General features: G+C 41.6%; 1 protein-coding gene across 1 annotated transcript in view; it reads right to left on the reverse strand.

Annotated features, from left to right (window-relative positions):
• Positions 1 to 15495, reverse strand: part of RAB40B (RAB40B, member RAS oncogene family) — a 62470-nt gene extending 46975 nt beyond the window's left edge. Inside the window, exon 1 of the mRNA XM_048818018.2 lies at positions 14504 to 15495. Coding sequence (XP_048673975.1) covers positions 14504 to 14645 — 142 coding nt within the window. The 5' untranslated portion in view covers positions 14646 to 15495. The remainder of the gene's footprint in view (positions 1 to 14503) is intronic.
• Between the last annotated feature and the right edge of the window lie 3877 nt (positions 15496 to 19372).

Here is a 19372-nt window from a genome sequence, read left to right on the forward strand (position 1 = left end):
AGTTAATGGGGGTCGTGAGGGCACGTATAATCGGGGAGAAGCCTCTCAGGGAAGATCTGTGGAGCTAGCAGAGGACATTTGGCTTTGTGGAAAGATCATCAGGATGTCGACATGTCACTTTAGAAGCGTATCAAAACTAAAAGGTTTAAAGACAGCAATGGAAAGTGAAAGAAAGCAGACAATTGAAAACTTTTAATGCACTCAGTGGGTTAATCTGTCCTGGCAGACTGAATGTATAACCTGTCATGACCCACCTAGTCAGAATAAGTTATAAACAGATTTATATATTTACCAAAGCAACTTTTATCATGTATCCACTACAAACCCTACAGTTATTTCCATTTAATGTGTAGTGCCACAACTGTCATTGGTATAAGAAAAGGAGGACTCGTGGCACCTTAGAGACTAACCAATTTATTTGAGCATAAGCTTTCGTGAGCTACAGCTCACTTGTAGCTCACGAAAGCTTATGCTCAAATAAATTGGTTAGCCTCTAAGGTGCCACAAGTACTCCTTTTCTTTTTTGCGAATACAGACTAACAAGGCTGCTACTCTGAAACCTGTCATTGCTATGTTTAACTTTGAAGGAACCATTGATGTCAGCACCTTAGCATTCACAAGTAATCTGCAACAAAAGCATTGCTGCACAGAACTAGTGCTGTACTTCTCTTACACCAGCTGAGATTTATTAGGAAGCAAAGAGCCAAAAAGATTTAAGAGAATGTGCCTTTTCCAGGATGGGGAAAAAGGGTGAGATACAAGAGGCATCTCAAAAAAAAGAGTACAGCAAACAATTACAAGTATTGGGAACTATACAGAGTGTGGTCTTTAAAGCAAGATAATAATTTCAGTGTAATTAGTTATGTGTACAAGCCTTAATGCCAATTTCTATTAAAAATGCTTTACAAACTAAGAAAAAAGTAACCCTAAAATCATGTATGGCTATCATTGCTACATGAGCACATACACTTGTAGATCATCTTCATTAACTTGCTCTAGAACACCAATACGCAATCTTAAAATTAATCACAACACAAACTCTGAGTATCCATTCAAGCAATGAAGTCTGATTAGAGACAGTTACTGCATGAAAAAACAGATACTAGCTTTAGCTACAAGTACTTGTTTAAATATCTTTATTTACTGGCAGAAAGTCTAAAGTTTCCCATTATACAGAGACATGTATAAACCAGTTTCTCACTACCAGTAAGAATCCTACTTCAGTGGGGTAATGTAAAAGTAGACATTTTTCATATTCAAAATGGAGGTCTGTATTTTTATATTCAAAACATTTAAAAGAAAAACGGTTATGTATGTGTCAAGATGAATGAAAACACAGAAAACTGAAAATGTCATAAAAGTAAACTTGCTCTTCCGCCATTCTCCCACCATCAAATAAAGCACTGCTTTTGAATAGAGCCGAGAGATCTCTGTAGTGAAGAAAACATTATGCAATATGCGCACATTTGTTTTTCCTACAGTGATCTGTATTGTCCTCTAGATGGATAAGCAAAACCTCTTATCATCAATCTGAAGGAGTAAAAGAGAAAGAGCCTGTACTTCTAGTGTAAATGTTTATAAAAACATTTGTGTTATTCCCCAATGAGTCTGCACCAAAGGATTTTTAATCAAATTAAATACACTGGTTTCCAGTTGAATAGAAAGATGACAAAAACCTGTGTTCCGCTGGACTGCAGTATAAGTTATTAGAATTGCAGCTTTTTAGTCAATCAAAGACCATATAATTATTTCCCATGTAATCTTCTACACTCAACTGTCTGGCTTGCAGATGTCAGAGAAAAATCCTATGTAGGCAGAAATGAGATAGTAGCTGTCAACTAAATTACACTTCTCTCAAATACTTTAAGCAAGAACACGCCCTGCTTGGAGTTAAAGACTAACATTTAAAAGAAAAATATTGCATTAGAGTGTTTCACTAGCAATGCTATGGTTAAAGAGGTGTTTGCATTCTCAGCCTCTACTTAGAGTATATAGGCTTTAAGTAGTTTTTTTAAAGACATTCTTCAAGCTTCAGAGTAGCAGCCGTGTTAGTCTGTATTCACAAAAAGAAAAGGAGTACTTGGGGCACCTTAGAGACTAACCAATTTATTTGAGCATAAGCTTTCGTGAGCTACAGCTCACTTCATCGGATGCATACTGTGGAAAATATAGAAGATGTTTGTTTTTATACACACAAATCATGAAAAAATGGGTGTTTATCACTACAAAAGGTTTTCTCTCCCCCCACCCCACTATCCTGCTGGTAATAGCTTATGTAAAGTGATCACTCTCCTTACAATGTGTTTGATAATCAAGGTGGGCCATTTCCAGCACAAATCCAACAAGGGTTTAACAAGAACATCGGGGGAGGGGGGCGGGGGGGGGAGAAATAGGAAAACAAGGGGAAATAGGTTATTACCAGCAGGAGAGTGGGGTGGGGGGAGAGAAAATCTTTTGTAGTGATAAACACCCATTTTTTCATGATTTGTGTGTATAAAAACAAACATCTTCTGTATTTTCCACGGTATGCATCCAATGAAGTGAGCTGTAGCTCACGAAAGCTTATGCTCAAATAAATTGGTTAGACTCTAAGGTGCCACAAGTACTCCTATTCTTCAAGCTGAAATCTTTCATACTTTGTCTCAGTCCAGAGATGCACTTTTCCAAAAAGTGAAGAAAATCCATTTAAGTTATTTGAATCTTAAAGCATGAAAAATTGATTTTTTATTTAAATAAAAGTTATCCACATGCATTTTTTGCACACCAGTAACTCAAAAGTGGTTTGAAGAGACAAGGCTGGCCTGTATGCAGTCCTCAGAAAGTATGTGTTAGTAAGTGGGAGGAAAGATAGAATAAGAATAAGAATGGATAAGAATTAAGTCAAGAATGATTGAGATAATTATTGTGTACACAGAACATTCTTCCTTGCTGATGCACAGAGTGTGGCTATCCAGATACCAACACACTGGGTCTTCATCCACAGGTCTCTCTCCAGCCTGAGTCAATCATTTCCTTCTCTGCACAGCCCCTTGTATCTCCCTTCCCAGATCTACCCTTAAAAAGCTGCCAGACTTGTTGGGTCCCTTCCGGAGTTTTGTGGCTGCAGCTTCAAATTTCATGCACTATGGATGGGAAATTTTAGATTAGTTTGTGAATACATATGGACACCTCTTCTTTCCCCTTTTTCTTTAGGGACAAGCAATTTGTGTTCATACAGTGTTGTCACAGATTTTAAAGGGATATGGTCAACTTTAATTTTACATTTACCTATTAAAAGATTCATTTTTCTGATAAATCTACCTTTGACAAGCAAGTACAGAATTTCTGTTGTGGATTAAGTTTTGTAACACTTTTCTATTCTCATGCAGTTATAAAAGTTTTTTTTCCAGCAAGGATTTCTGGGCAGACCTAACCATGCTCATACTACCACTAAACATACTTTCTATATTTTCCTTCTGTGCACATATGTACCTGCTGCCTTTTCAGTTCTACTGCTGCAGTTATTGGGAAACACCTATTTACAGAGCCCGGGGAATATCCTTCATGCAACCTCACTCCAGAGCAGTGGATGAGGGTGATGCAACTGACCATCAACAAAACAGTGAAACTGACTATACACTAAGTGCTGATGACTGCAAAGTAAAGCTGAAAAAATAGAGACGTGTTTCTCTGTTAATCTCAGATGTTATTTGCAGCAACAGATGGAAATGTGATTTTCAAGTTTATAGTGCCCTTTTAGAACTCCAGAAAAGTAGTTTGGCTTTCCCCACAGCACCCATAACTGAGCCACATTGTATATATTTAATCACACCTAGCCAGAAACCAATGTTGCTTAAGTGAAGGTTGATACAATAAAAATAACAATGTTAGGAAAAATACTGGGAAATTTACTTAGAAGAAATAAGTTAAGACAGTATACGTAAAGATGTAAAAACCCTTTGTTCAGGCATTTGCCAACTAAGATCTAGACATGCAAAAGTTAAGTACAGGAACTCTGAAAACCAAAACCACTTTTTCAAGTATGCAAGGGGTTAGTTAATTTAACTACTAACTTCAAAACCATCTAATTACTTCCTTTTTTACATTATACTCCATCCTAATGGTAATCATCCACATGTTTAGGTTTCAGAGTAGCAGCCATGTTAGTCTGTATCCGCAAAAAGAAAAGGAGTACTTGTGGCACCTTAGAGACTAACAAATTTGAGCATAAACTTTTGTGAGCTACAGCATCCAATGAAGTGAGCTGTAGCTCACGAAAGCTTATGCTCAAATAAATTTGTTAGTCTCTAAGGTGCCACAAGTACTCCTTTTCTTTTTCCACATTTTTAGCAGTCTTTTCCGTCTCCTACAATAAACAAGGTAAAAGACTGGATTTTAATAGAGGCTTGGTCCCATCCTTATGACAGACAGACAAGGTTGTCTCTCCACAAATTTAAAATTTTTATTAAAGCTAATGTTAAAATTATATAATACACAGGTTGAGAAAAGAGTGTCTGTACATCTCGGTATAGTGCTTAGATTATCCACAGATACAAAGTTTGTTTAAAAACTCATAAAATACATATAGTACATAATCTGCAATAACCCAAATTTAGATAAATTTAATGATATAGTTTGGACATTAGAATCCAAATACTCGGGTACATCACTCATGAAAAGTTATACAGAGAGTTAGTTGTAGAAAGCAAATATAGGAATGAGTGTAGATTGTCCCTCAGTAATTGAGCATTTAGGATGGGTTGTCCTTTAGTAGATATAATCCATCAAAAAAGTATTTTAGTTACTTGCACTTCAAGAATGCATGGCATTTTTACAGAAGCTACTGTAGTTAACAGGCAGATTTAAGGCACTGAAGTTCACACTATATGAAGAAGAATATATTGCATATGTGAAGAGAGACCCTAGTTACTGGTACCGTGGGAAACATAACTTTGAATCTTCTGACTTTGGGGTATTCAACATCTCAGTATTGAAGCTGCATTAATGTAGTTTGCATTTATGAATTAGGATCACAGTAACGGCTACACAAACTGACCAGTCATCCACTTACTCTGGTCAATGCTGAATGCTCCAGAAGAAGTCATCAAATTCTGTTTAATACAAGAAAAAAGAAACCAAAGTGGCTTTTGTATTTCATTATAATTTTATACTGCTCTTCCTAAGAGAACAGACCTACGTAAAACCTTCCAAAAGCACTTAAATTAATTAGGAGCCTAAGTCCACTTTCAAAAATGAACTAGCCACATAGGCACCCAAGTCCCATTGAAAGTCAATGAGGCTTAGGATCTCTAAGTCATTTTTTACCCTGAGTCTTGTTACCCTTGTGTTGGATAGCAGCCCTCCCAACTCAGGCACTCCATCCAACCCTAGTTGCTTATTTCAAGAGCTTTTATATAAAATTTCTGCAACAAGAATCAGTTTGAGCTTACTCATTTCATCTCATGGAGTAGGTTACCAGCAGCCTTGAAACCCAGGACTTCTTCATGCTCAGGCACGATTTTAATGTTCACTTATGATTTTGAAGCAATACCACTGGTCCATCTAAACTGTGTATATTTTCTACCCTTGGCTCACCAATTATTGCTTAGTTACCATCCCCTTTTGAAATTGATTACAAACTTCTGTCACATTTGTTAATTACTGTATATGTGCAATGAGAGAATTTGCATCTACCATGTATTTCGACATCAAAAGCTTGATGTTGAAATACATGGTATTTCATGGTAAAACAACACAAGTTGCAGCAAAGTGTTAAAGTCATGCTATAACCAGAAAGCCAATTTCTCATGAGAAATAAATAGCTCTCCCATTTCCCGGCCCGCCCCACCAAAAAGACTCAACGCCTTTTATCACAGCTGTGTCTCTGCCTACACAGCAATCACAAATTATTGAGCTTGCAGAAGGTGCTTTTATATGGAAATTAGGGTATTTACATTTCTAAATCTTGCCCCTCCCTGTCACAGTTGCCAAAGACTCACCTTCTTCATCCTGCAGAGAATCCCCTACCGACCTCATCAATCTCCACATTACATGTACCTGAGAACTCACCAGTTCTCTAAGGATTTCCCTTTTTGGTTTAAAACCCCTGTTTTAATGAAAGCAGCACCAATACGTTACTACTGGCTGAAGATAGCTGGAAAATATAAGCCCATGACCAGTGTACAGACAGATTAACAGCCTAATTAACATGTTAGATAGGAATGTAATTATACCAAGAGTGGGTAGTACACGTTATAGCCCAAGGCCTTTGTACTTCAGCACATTGGATCCAGCTTACATAGCCCCTCCAAATTCTGCTACCAACACAATTTTCTCTCTCCTCCCTATCCCAGCCCAGATGAGACACCATCTTCTTGTCCACTGCCACAAGCTGTTGTGAAGATTTAAGTAATTAAGACAGTTTAACTATGCATGAGATCTTAACTCTCCTCTCTTTTCTGAGATGTGGAAGAAAGGGAAAATTGTAGCAGTGGGTGAGTGGAACATTTTGTGAGTTAGCGTGTGTGGATTCTAGGTAGGAGTTTAAAGTAGCCCATATTTAAAGCCACAAGCCTCCAAATTAAAGGTGAGGCAGAGACTGTGTCAGTAAAACTTTTTTGTTGGTCGGGGCGTAAAAAAACCACACCGCTGATTGACATAAGTTTCACTGTCAGAAGCACCAGTGTGGACAGTGCTATGTTGGCAGGAGATGCTCTCCCGCCAATATAGCTACTGCCACATGTTAGGGGTGGTTTAATTATGCAAGTGGGAGAGCTCTCTCCTGTCAGCATAGAGTGGCTACATGGGAGACCTTGCATCTGCAGCAGTACAGCTGTGCCACTCTAAGGTGTCTAGTGTAAACATAGCCAGAGACTGTCTTTTTGTTCTCTGTCCATACACCACCTAGCACAATACGGTCCTGGTCCATGACTCAGGCTCCTAGGTACTATTACAATAAAATAATAAATAAAGGTTTAAAGGCTATCAATTCATATTCAAAACTATGCAAAGCCAATTTTGTAGATCTCATTTAAACAAGTCAAACATTAAAATAGTATGTACTAGGCTATAATTTATGGCACTGAATGTAAGACTAGGCATTAAATTTGATGGGTTGTATAATTACATTATACTACTTAAAATTTTTCTTTCAATACTAATAAATAAGCTATAATTTAAGATGTAAGAATACAGGGCTAGTTAGTATTAAACTTTCAGTCTTAACTCTGGAATTGAGTGTTTTCTTCTCAACCATAATTCTGCATTAACACTAGTTGTCTAGACTATCATACCTATGTATTACAACACATGGAAACAGAAAAAAGAGAAAAAACTATTATTTACCTGTGTATAACCCACTTAATCACTAAACAGTTTTGGGTTCCCCATTGAAAAATTCAGCCACCTGGGTGGTTTTCACAATAGCCAACCACAAAGAAACATGTTGGGACTATTACATAAGTAGATTCTCCACACCAGATAAAAGTACAAATGTTCTTTTAAAAAAACAAAACAAACAAACAAACACAACCATAAGGCAAACACACCCAGCTCATATTGGGTAAATATATAGCCCAATATTACTTCTTCCTCACAATTCTCAACCTGAGTTCCAGAAAACAAACAATCCAGAGAATCCGAGTAAGAGCCTGACACAAATAAAACATTCTAAGGCCTTGTCTACACTGCCACTTTACAGCGCTGCAACTTTCTCATTCAAGGGTGTGAAAAAATACACCCCGAGCGCTGCAAGTTTCAGTGCTGGCAGTGTAGACAGTGCACCAGCGCTGGGAGCCGCGCTCCAGTGCTGATAGCTACTCCCCTCGTGGAGCTCTCCCGGTGCTGGTGCCGCAACTGCACAGCCACTTTAAAGCGCAGCCACGTTGCTAGTGAAGACATAACATTAGTAAGTTGATTTCTACCTTTCAAGCAAATGATCTCAGATATTTTCCATTCAGAGTTCAAATCTGAAAACAAATAGGTTCCAGTAACACATTAAAAATTAGCCAATACACTGGCCCACATTCAGCCTGAGTCAGAGTTCAGTCCTAGTGGTTTAATGGGACAAAGTCAGATTGAAGTCTGATTAATTTTAAAAAGGTCAAGATACTTTCAAATAGTGTACCTGTCCTGAAGCCCTTGCCGATTCTGTGTTTTTACAACTTCTTTTCCCCCCCATGTTTTTCCTCTCTCTTGCAGCTGTGAAAAACCTATACAAGCAACAGGAAGACTGACTGCACATGACAAAAGCTGAAATTGGCTACATGCAGACAGATGTTGAATGCACAAAGTAAACTGGGGAAAAAAGAAAACCAATGTATTTTTCTTTAGTGTCTTTCAGTTATAGTAACCTTAGGTGCTACGTGTAATAATAGCAAATTAAAGTCACTTCTCTGAATTTTGTAACAGAATCTGAAATAAGAAACACGATACCAGTGTCAGATTTTAGCACCTCATTATTCTTCTAAAACACTACATCATGTAGAATATATTTGATCAAAGACACATTTAATTTTAAAAACGATAAGTTGGGGAAAAGTCAGTTAAACCATAAAAACGATATTCGTGAAAATCAGGCATTTTAAAGGTTAACCATTTAAACGATCCAGTTAAACAAACCACCTTGTTTTTGAGGGGGACACAGACAATGTAAGCCTATTGATCACTTTGGTTGAGAAGCATCTGTCTAGAGATCCAGTCCTGTGCTGAAATATGCCGCTGTGGCATACATCTAATGTATGGAGGAACAGATACTATCACACCGACGTACCTGAGCTACACCATGTCAAGACAGATAGATGATCAACAGAAGAGTCAAAGTGGGAAGAATGTGGTGTGCAGTGAAGCAACAACAACAAAAAACTAGCCCCTTTCCCCAAGACCCCCCCGCTAGCGCCTCTTTACCCCTTCCCCTGAGGGTGACCCCCTGCCAGTCACGCCTCTTCGCACCCTTCCCCGAAACCTCCACGCACACACTTGCTGGGGAGAGAGACATGCAAGTGGCAGGTGGAGGAGGCCTTGGGGGAAGAGGCAGAATAGGTGTGGGAAGAGGAGCAGCGCAGGCAGGGCCACAGGGCGGAGCGTGGGGAAGGCCACAGCCCAAGTGCCCTTTAAGCAATGATGCTCTAAATCTGGCAGGCTGCCGCACCTCCCAAGAGAGGTGCGCCACGTCCTGTTTGGGAATGCTTAGCCTCCCTTGCCCTATTATACCCGCTGCCCATGATGGCATGCTCAAATAAACTGGTTAGTCTCTAAGGTGCCACAAGTACTCCTTTTCTTTTTGCGAATACAGACTAACACGGCTGTTACTCTGAAACCTGTCATTTATCACTAGTGCAGTTTGTCTGGGTGGCAAGATAGACTGGAGAGTCTAAGGGAACTGACTGTGACTCCATGGTATAACTGTTACAATGATCCAGGATTTGACATTTGTTACTGGGTTGGTGAAATCTAATTATAGAACACACCACTAGTTTGGGGTGTCTGCCCTGGTTTTGACAGTCTGTCCTGAGGTAGGCACTCACAGGCACAAGCCGCTCCAGAGAGCGTGACAGATATGTCTGCACATTTTGCATCTGTTGCTCTGGCAGGATCTGGTGCTGCTTTGAGTGGATGTGTCCTGGTCTGTGTGAAGCTTGCTTCTGATGAGGAGTCTGGCAGTGTGTTTGGGGTTGATAAATGAAAAAAACCCACCCCATCACCTGTGGGTAAACACTTTGTGCAAAGTGATCACTCTATATCAGTCCTCATCCTCAAAGGAAACCTGCGCAGCACTTTCAAAAGATGATCGTGAAAGCTTAAATTCATAAATTTGCTAGACACTAAAAATCATGATCTTAATAAAGACACAAATTATGGCTTATTACAACAATCTGTAACCCACTAATACCACTTTTTTTGTCCTGTGACTACATGGGTCTTAATGGGCCAATTCAGCTTGAATGGTCCTTTAGAATGTGCTAACTACTTATGTGACGCTATCTGTTTGATCTGGTATTTAGCCATGACACTGGTACCTTTCCCAGACCTGAGGAAAAATTCGATGTAGCTCAAAAGCTTGTCTCTCTCACCAACAGAAGCTGGTCCAACAAAAGATATTAGCTCACCCAGTTTGTCTCTCTAATATGTTAATTTCACTCTGCCACTATTAGCAGCAGCAGAGGCACGTGAGTCATGCAGACTCAAAGACATCACTGCATTCATTTACATTTGGAAAGGGATCCATGCAACTTCTTTTTAATAATGAAGATTCATGTTCCATAGAAATTAAGGCTTAGGTCCACATTCATTGTTGAGTCTATTCTCTCTTTGTGCCCTCCCTCATAAACCCTTATTTCAGATGCAAGAGCATTAGAGTCATACCTAAAATACCCATAATGCAACCTTTCCTTTGCTTGTGAGTCGCTGAAAATGTCAGTCATGAAAATTGTCAAATTACAACATCAGCAACATATAATTTACACTAGTTCATGAGCAAGCTTCCCTCTGTGTAAGAGCACTGATGTTTAGGCAACAACAGAGCAGTTCTCCTTTACATAAAAAGGGTCATTAAAAAAAAAACAACATGTGGACTAAGATTTCTTTACAATGGTTTTAGTAGTTTCTTGCTCAGAGACACACTCCTAGGAAAAACTTTTAAACTCAACCCAGCAGGCCGCACCCACAACCCCACCAAGCAAAGCTCATAGGAATTCAGGAGCATAAACTGAAAGCTAGTTACGTAAGTGGAAAACACTGCAGTTTTATTCACCAAAGACAGTTCTCATACAGCACAGGCAGAATCAGTAATATATTGCCATTCAAACCATGTGCATTTACTCCCCCCAGTTTTAGCAGCGAGAAGATCAGTTCTAATACAGCCCTGCTTTCTTTCAGAGTACTGAGAAAGGAACAGCTACCATGACTTTTAGAAGTGTTTTGAAGTTTGAATTTCCCCATTAATGAGAAATTAAGAGAGAAACATTTAAGATTGCACTGATGTAAACAAATGGAATGCTTCTTTAAACATAGTGCTAAGGCAACTCGGAGCCTGACAGTGCATCTGTCCTTCAGGACAAAGTGCGAAGACAGACCTCAGGGAAACTAAACTTACTATGACTACTTAACTACAGGTGCTCTAACTGATCTGTGGACCATGGGTGGTCTGCAGAGAGCTGGCTGCTCACATAATGCCCATATTCTCAATCCTTAAAGAATCCACCCTTCAGCCCACCTCTCTTGCTAACTATTGCCCCTTCTCCCTTCACCTTTAAACTGATCAAATGTTCTATTACAACCAATACCTCAACTTCCTTTCCTCCTGCTCACTCATTAATCCCTTTTACTTTGACTTCTGTGCTCACTACTCCACTGAAACTGTTCTCAGAATTTCTATCTCAGGGCCTCTATTCCATCCTCATCCTTTCAGACCTCACATCTGCTTTTGACACTGCTAATCACATTTTTAAAACCTTGCTCTTCCCTTGTCCATCATGACTTGTCCTCACTTGGTTCTTCTTCTACCTCTTTAATCATACCTTCAGTGTCCCATTTGGAGTCCCCCACCTCCTCTATTCATATGAGTCGCATAGGACTTGATATATGGCCCCTTCCTATTCTCATTTTACATGCTCTCTGGACAATCCCATCTGGTTTTGACAATCGTATGTCAACGACTTACAGCTCTCCCCTGTATCTAGTGTTGGACTGCGGCCTGTCTCTCTGACATCTCCTCTCGAAGATTACACAGTCAGCTTAAACCTAACATGGCCAAGACAGAATTCCCAACCTTGCTTCCCATACCCTCCCCTTGCTTTTTGTTCTGTTACTTCTGACATCAATGCCAGCCTCTTCCACCCATGTCAGCTTCATGCAAACCTCTCCATGCCTTCTAGCACACCACCTTTACCCAAGGATCACCCTCTTTGAGCTGATCCATCAACTACCCTCTCTTTCCTCAAATCCAACCTCAGGATCCACCTCTATTACTTATCAGCCTATTATATTCTAGGTGCTTACAAACTGATTGTTTAATAATTTTTCCAATATCTTTCCAGGTATCAAAGTTGCCTGACTGCTCTATAATTCCTTGGGTTCTCTTTGTTCTCCTTTTTAAAGACAGGTAGTAAGTTTGCTCTTCTCCAGTTCTCTGGGACCTCACTCATCATCTATTAGTTCTCTAAGATAACCATTAAAATAGTTCCACGGTTGCTTCAGTGAGTTCCTTAAGTACCCTTAGATGAATTGCACCAGGCCCTGTTGACTTATATATATCTAATTTATCTAAATATTCTTTAATATTTTCTGTCCCTATTCTGGTTTAGGTTCCACCCCCCTTTTCTTGCTAATAATCACCAACCACACTCCTTCTTCAGGCCCACCTCTTCAAGCATTCTCTCCTTCTTATATCCAATAATTCCTTCACTCTCCTCCTTCTGATTTATTACCCTTGGGTGGGCACAAACCACTGTGTTTGTTTAATTTTTATAATTTAGAGTGTAATTTCTTTGTCAAGTGTCTTATCTGTTTGTGAAGTGATATGTAAACTTACTGCCTTGTGCACATTTGTATATGATTATTACACTGATGGGAGAGCTTCTCTCGTTGACATAGCTACTGCCTCTCGCACCGGTGGATTAACGATGCTGACAGGAGAAGCTCTGCCGTCAATGTAGTAACGCCTTCACTAAAGAGCTACAGCGGCACACTGCACTGGTGCAGCTGCACTGCTGCAGTGCTGTATAAGAAGACAAGCCCTTAGTATGGGCCTGATACACCGAGCATTGAAGTCTGTATGGATCTTTCCATTGGCTTCCATGGATTTTGTATCAGGCCCATATTATTTGGGATATTAAATACTCAGTTCTCCTGTTGACTACACCGGGGGTTAGGCAGATGTTGATTTTTCACACCCCTGAGTGAAGTAGTTATACAGATGTAAATTTGTAGTGCAGACCTGAGGTAAGATAATGATAGTCATTTAAGGCAGTCAGCAAATTTGCAAGGTGATCTATAAAGGTATGTTAGAACTGTAGTGAAGAGCTAAATGGCGAAGCTGAGTTGGGTTCTATCAAAACATCAAAACAAAAAATCCACAAAGGACATCTCTTTTGCCTACACACAACCCATCAGAATTCAGTTTTGAGTCAGTTTATGTAGCTCACACTTCTCTCCTTTGCAAATATATCTGGTATTGATGTGGGCTCTTCAGTCTCATTCCTTAAAAGGTTAAATGAAGGAACAAACTACAAATAGAAACCCCATCTTAGAGGACCACTGCTTTGATGTCACAAGTTTTTTATATTCCAAAAATATAAAACTTTCCAAAGAATTGACGTATGGTAACATTTCATTGCAACTTATCAGTCTTATGCCCTTTTCTTCCCTCCTCCCTTACTTTTAAAATCACTCAAATTGGTAATCCACCTTTTTGGCTTTTTGCAATCAGTGCATCATTTGCTGACTAACAATTCATTTTAGAGTAAGTATTTTTGTATAAGAATTTTAAAAAACCACATTTCTGTGATGCACAAAAGTTATAATAAGCACATCCTTGAATCTCTGTGTAGCACACCATCCTAAAATATTGACTCTGTTTAACACACCATCCTAAAATAAAATGTGTGTTTATTTCAACAGTTGCTGGGTTTGCAGCTACAAGAAATAATGTATATCTTGTTTAGTTATACTTTGTTTAAAAAAATACCTAAGTACAACCATGTTAAATATGTCATGAATTTGTAAAAGGGAGGTTGGCTAGGAGCGTTATAACCCATCCCTTAAAAATGATTTGCTTTAAAAGGCAACACTTCCACAGAGGAACAAACATCCAAAAACATTCTGCTGCAAATGACTCTAATTTATAAATAAAGACGACTCTACCAATGCTCAACACCCCTCTTTACTTATTGGTCACAGGGAACACGGAACAGAATGTTATTAGGACAGCTCTGGGTCAGATGATCCCTACTTCTTTGATCAGTGATCTCTACTTGTCATTGATGAAGCATGTCTCTCAAGTCTTAGCTCCCAAAGTAGTTTTGAAGTGGAGACTTGCTGGCATAGGATTTGAAACCAAAACAGATAGTGATTGCACTCCCCTCTTCAAGAGCATAGGCATAGGAAAACATCACACCTCCTCTACTTTCCATGCACTCTTCCCATTCCAACTATGCCTGGGAACACCACAGTCATATCAGGAGAGATCTGTGGAGGCAGCCGTTTCAAACGTGTCAAGCAACTGACAGTCTAAGGATTCAGGTGTAGGAGATAGTTCCTCTGCCTCCCACTCAATTGCGAGTTCTCTAATTTACAACGGAACTTGATTGCTGGAATCTGGAATAGCCTAATGGTGCCTTTGAGCACACATAGTTAAAGGGGAGGCAGGCAGCAGCAGACTGAAGCGCCAGACGAGAAGTTCATCATTGTCATAGGGAGGAGAAGCATAGCAACACTGAACAACGGAGACTGGGAAGGGAACTAGTGGGAAACTAGTTACCATCTCAAAAAACACTTACAGGAGTGGTATGGCCTCTGTCCTACTTACCCATGTTGTACCCATAGGGCGACTCAGTGGCTCCATCCTGCAGGCTAGCCAAGATCTCTCCTTTGCCCACGTCGCTGTCCCCCACCAGCAGAAATTTCAGCAAGAAGTCATAGGCTTTCACTGGGCTGCCCACGTGGCTCATCCTCTTTTTCCCTTACCCCCCGAAAAAAATCTCTCCGGCGAATCAGCTCCCAGAGCCCATCACGGGAACCCAGGAGGAAAAAAAGTCACCGTGGGAGCAGCAGCAGCAAACAGCAACAGGAGACAAACAGAGGCATGTTCAACAGCGCCGCCGCTCAGGGCAGGCTGCAGTGGGGCAGGGGGCGCCAGCCACGCACGGGGAAGGAGGTAACAGGTGGTGCAGGGCTAGATACTGCGACATGAAAACGCATCTGGTGCCAGGGACCGGTCTCAGCCTGCGTGGCCTGGGGGCACTCGCTACAGCCCAACTCCGCACAGGCACGGCGGGCTGGCTGCTGTATCACACGCCGGCAGCAGCCAGGGAGATGCGGACGCGCACCCTATGGCGCTGGGGGTCCAGCCACCCCCTGCAGCGGGCTGCGGGTCGTTACCGAGCAATGGGGACACCCGTCATGTCGTGACAGAGGAGAGACAAGCGTCTATCGCCTCAGGGGCGGGGGTGGCGACCTATCAGGGAGACGGCCGCTATCACAGGGGGCAGCCGCGGGGGAGGGGGGGGGGTGGCCTTTGGCAGGGAGGGGTCACGGGACAAGCCCGGGCCAGAGCGGGATCTAGTCGCGGGGCTCCAAAGTGTAGGTGCGCGACGCCCGGTCCCGGCGCCACCGCCCTGGCTCCCCAGGGGATCGGGGGAGTCGGTGCCCAGGCCGAGCCGGAGCTCGGTCCCTCCGGCCGCGAGCGAAGCGCGGGTCTGCGTTTCGCGCCGTTCCTGGCCGCGATCCTGGGTCCCCGCTGCCTCCCCTCAGCGCAGCGAGCTCGGCACTGCAGTGGCACTGACTCTCTACCCCCGCTTTGCCCCAGCACGCAGCACCGTGACAGCAGCCCCAGCCCCACCCAACTCGGCTCCCATTGGTGCCTGGGGATCCTAGTCCCCGCCCTCCTCTTCTTCTATTGCAGCGCTACGCTAAGGGCCACGCCCACCTCCTTTTCCATTGGGCAACGGGTCTCCCAGCCTCGCCCGCCTCTTCTTCTATTGGGATATCGAAACCCTCAGCCCCGCCTTGCTCTTTTTCCATTGGGGGCAGGGTCTTCGGAATCCCGCCTCCTCCTGTTCCCATGGGGGCACAGCGGCTTAGTTGCTAGGCTAGTTCTCCCGCGCTATTGATGCTGCCGCCCGTCGATCACGGATTTCCACGCCCCCTGCAGGAGCGGGGCGGCCTGTTTCATTGAGAGTAGAAAGAGAAGGAGGACTTGTGGCACCTTACAGAGTAACCAATTTATTTGACCATAAGCTTTCGTGAGCTACAGCTCACTTCATCGGATGCTCACGAAAGCTCATGCTCAAATAAATTGGTTACTCTCTAAGGTGCCACAAGGACTCCTTTTCTTTTTGCGAATACAGACTAACACGGCTGTTACTCTGAAACCTGTCATTGAGAGTAGAGTTTTGGGAGTATTTAAACTGGAGTAGGGACCGCGGGTTCGAATCCAGCCCTCCCCGCTTGGATCCCAGCCTACTCCCACGCCTGCGATTAGAGGCTGCAGGGGGGGCCGATCCCACTCACAGCAAAGCTGGGCCCCATGGAACTGCAGGGTTTGTGCCTGCGACCATAGAGCCCTACCCCCAGAGCTGGGCAGTGCAGTGACCACATAGGCAGCAGCTGTCCCTGGCCATTGGGAGTCTCTAAACAGAAACTGTGACATGAGGCCTGGGCAGCCATTGGTCCTGTCAGTCCTCATCCTGTGGGTACGACTCCCAAAGGGCTGGGTACTGGCTGCTTTTCTGAGCGCCTCCCACCACGAGTGTGACATATTACCCGTGTGCCCACCTGCCCATCAGGTAGGGTGACTAGATGTCTCTATTTTATAGGGACAGTCCCAGTATTTGGGGCTTTTTCTTATATAGGCGCCTATTACCCCGCACCCCCATCCCAATTTTTCACACTTGCTATCTCGTTACCCTGTCCTCAGGTCATTTCAATGAACACGCCCTAAGAATAACATAACAAGGAGCCCACTGGTTTTAGGAGGCAGGAGACCTTGGCTCTGTAACCTAGGCTGCTGGCCTGCTCACATCAGGACCCAATGGCTCTCCTTGCTCACACCTCAGAAAGCGCATGTGAGAATTAAGTGTGTTGGGATGTCAGCATAAGAGGCATTTCTACCTTTCTAGGGACATGGGAAGGGTTAATGAGTAGCAATGTACCCAAGTCAGGGAGGAAGTCAAAGGAGTGGTAGCTTCAGGTCCATGTACAAATTCAAAGTAGACATTAAGAAAATTCAGTTTTTTCACTGACAGAGTTTGTCTAGAGATGGTTCCCCTAGAGGCTAGAATTGTTAATTATTTATATAGTGCTATAGGTGATCCTGGCACAAATAAGCAAGGTCTCTCCCTACAACAAATGTCTATCTTTGGCTATAACTGATTGCTTGGCAGGATCTTATACCATCAAATATGTACACACCAGAAATGCATCACTAACTTAAATAGAATGGCTGGGATTCTATGTAAATTATTTACAAGTAATATTAGTTCTTAGACATAATGCTGTTTGTCTGTATACTAAGGTAATCAATAGTTAGAAATTAATGGTTTCGTGGAAGAAACAAATCTAAAAGGGTGTTTAGCTCATTGCTATGGTCTGGAACTGAAGAGTCAGCACTAAACATAGATAACAATGGGCACAAATGGAAACTGGAGGATTTTAAAAAACAGAAGTTGTTTAAAGCTGCCTGTATTCAATTGAAGTGTGATTTTATCAGATCTCACAGGCTTAGGCTGGGCTGGGCCAATAACAGACCGCCAAACAAAATCTTCATGTGGCTGAAAAGAGTGGTTGTAGTATTCATTTGGATTCAGTACTGAAACAGTATCTCACCAAGGTACTACAGGACAGTATGGTACTGGAAGTGTCATGCTGTGGAATGAGTGCTCACCCTCATCCTGCCCCCATCAGTAATATAAACTCTGCACATCTACCATTAGAGGTTAGCATTAGTGCAGCTAGATTTGTGTCACTAGACCAATGTAAACAAACAAAAACAGAAGTAGATAAAGCCTTACTGTTAAAATTGTAGTTTTATATTGTTTGTTTGCAGCATTTCATAGCAAATACGTACAGTTTTGACATGTTCATAAATCCAGTAGCATTCAATATAAACATGTTTCTCTAACATGCAGGACAAATACAGAACTGCGTAGATGGCATAAAATATATATTTTTAAAAGCAGTAAGACATACAGTTGCATTAGAGGTGACATTAAGATAATAACAGGTTTCAGAGTAGCAGCCGTGTTAGTCTGTATTCGCAAAAAGAAAAGGAGGACTTGTGGCACCTTAGAGACTAACCAATTTATTTGAGCATAAGCTTTTGTGAGCTACAGCTCACTTCATCGGACGCCCACAAGAACTCCTTTTCTTATTAAGATAATAAGAGCTTTGGTAAACACAACAGCATAATTCTGTGCAACTACAAAATACAACAGCATACAAAGCCCTTTGAACTAGAAAAACAAGGAAATCTTGTTTTGCTCTGTTTTGTTTTGTTGGAAACCTAAGCATCATTACCAAAAGCATATTGCTGTTGGGAGGAGCAGCAAATACAGCCAGTCAGGGTTTACTCTGGGTCATCTCCCTTATTGTACTTTTTATTGATAACAAAATAACTTTCTTCACTGCTAAATCCTGTGCACATAGGTATAGCAGAAAGCCAGTCTATAGGAGCTGTATTTCAAAGCTTCACCGCAGTCTTGGACCAAACTATTTAATTGCTTGTTTAACACCTTTGGATTAGATGCACCCAACCTTTGCAATGCATACACCTAAAACAGCAACTTGTCAAGAGCACAGGGTTTACATTTAGGCCTGTTCCTGGGTAGTGCTGAGTGCCTTCACCTCCCATTGATTAAGGTTGATTAAGGTGGAAATTGAAACTATCCAGCATCTTACAGGACTGGGCCCTTCATTTGTAAATACATAATAGGATTATACCATTATACTGGTCCTGTAAATAATTGGTTTCAATGGATTTTACTTCTAATTGACACCTGTGTAAATGAAAGAAAAATCTAGGCTACTTTGACAGGAGATAGGTGTGTGACACACTAAAACTGTCAGATTTAAGTAACAGCAGAGCTCTGTAAGGTATGGAAGACAAGGATGAGAAGTTTAAACTTGATGTGGTAAAAAAGATGGAGCCAATGGAAGGATTCAAAGGAGTGACATAGACCAATAGTATTTTCACTGTATTTTCCACTGCATGCATCCGATGAAGTGAGCTGTAGCTCACGAAAGGTTATGCTCAAATAAATTGGTTAGTCTCCAAGGTGCCACAAGTAGTACTCCTTTTCTATAGACCAGTAGGTAAGTGATAAAGTTTTAGCAGCCCCGTTTGGAATAGAGGAGAGCATTTAGGTGTTGGGGAAAGGGGTGATTTACATTTGTACAGTACGCACAGACTAGCGAATGGTAAGGGTTAGCAGGCTCAAAATTAAACATGCAACTTTTTTTTGTAATATTTACAAAGGACATGAAATTCACTGTGCATAGACACATACCTTGCCGTGTGTATCCATGTCAATCTCTAGGGGCATACAAATGTGCAGATGTGTTGTTGCACGATTTGCAGAAATAGGAATATTCAGAGATATTTTACCAGCTTTCCAGTTAGTAACATTCAGTTAGAATTATTTAAAAGAGATGAGTTACTCTATAGCACTCTTTGCTCAAG

Source organism: Caretta caretta, chromosome 14 (genome assembly GCF_965140235.1).
Source record: "Caretta caretta isolate rCarCar2 chromosome 14, rCarCar1.hap1, whole genome shotgun sequence".
NCBI lineage: Eukaryota > Metazoa > Chordata > Testudines > Cheloniidae > Caretta > Caretta caretta.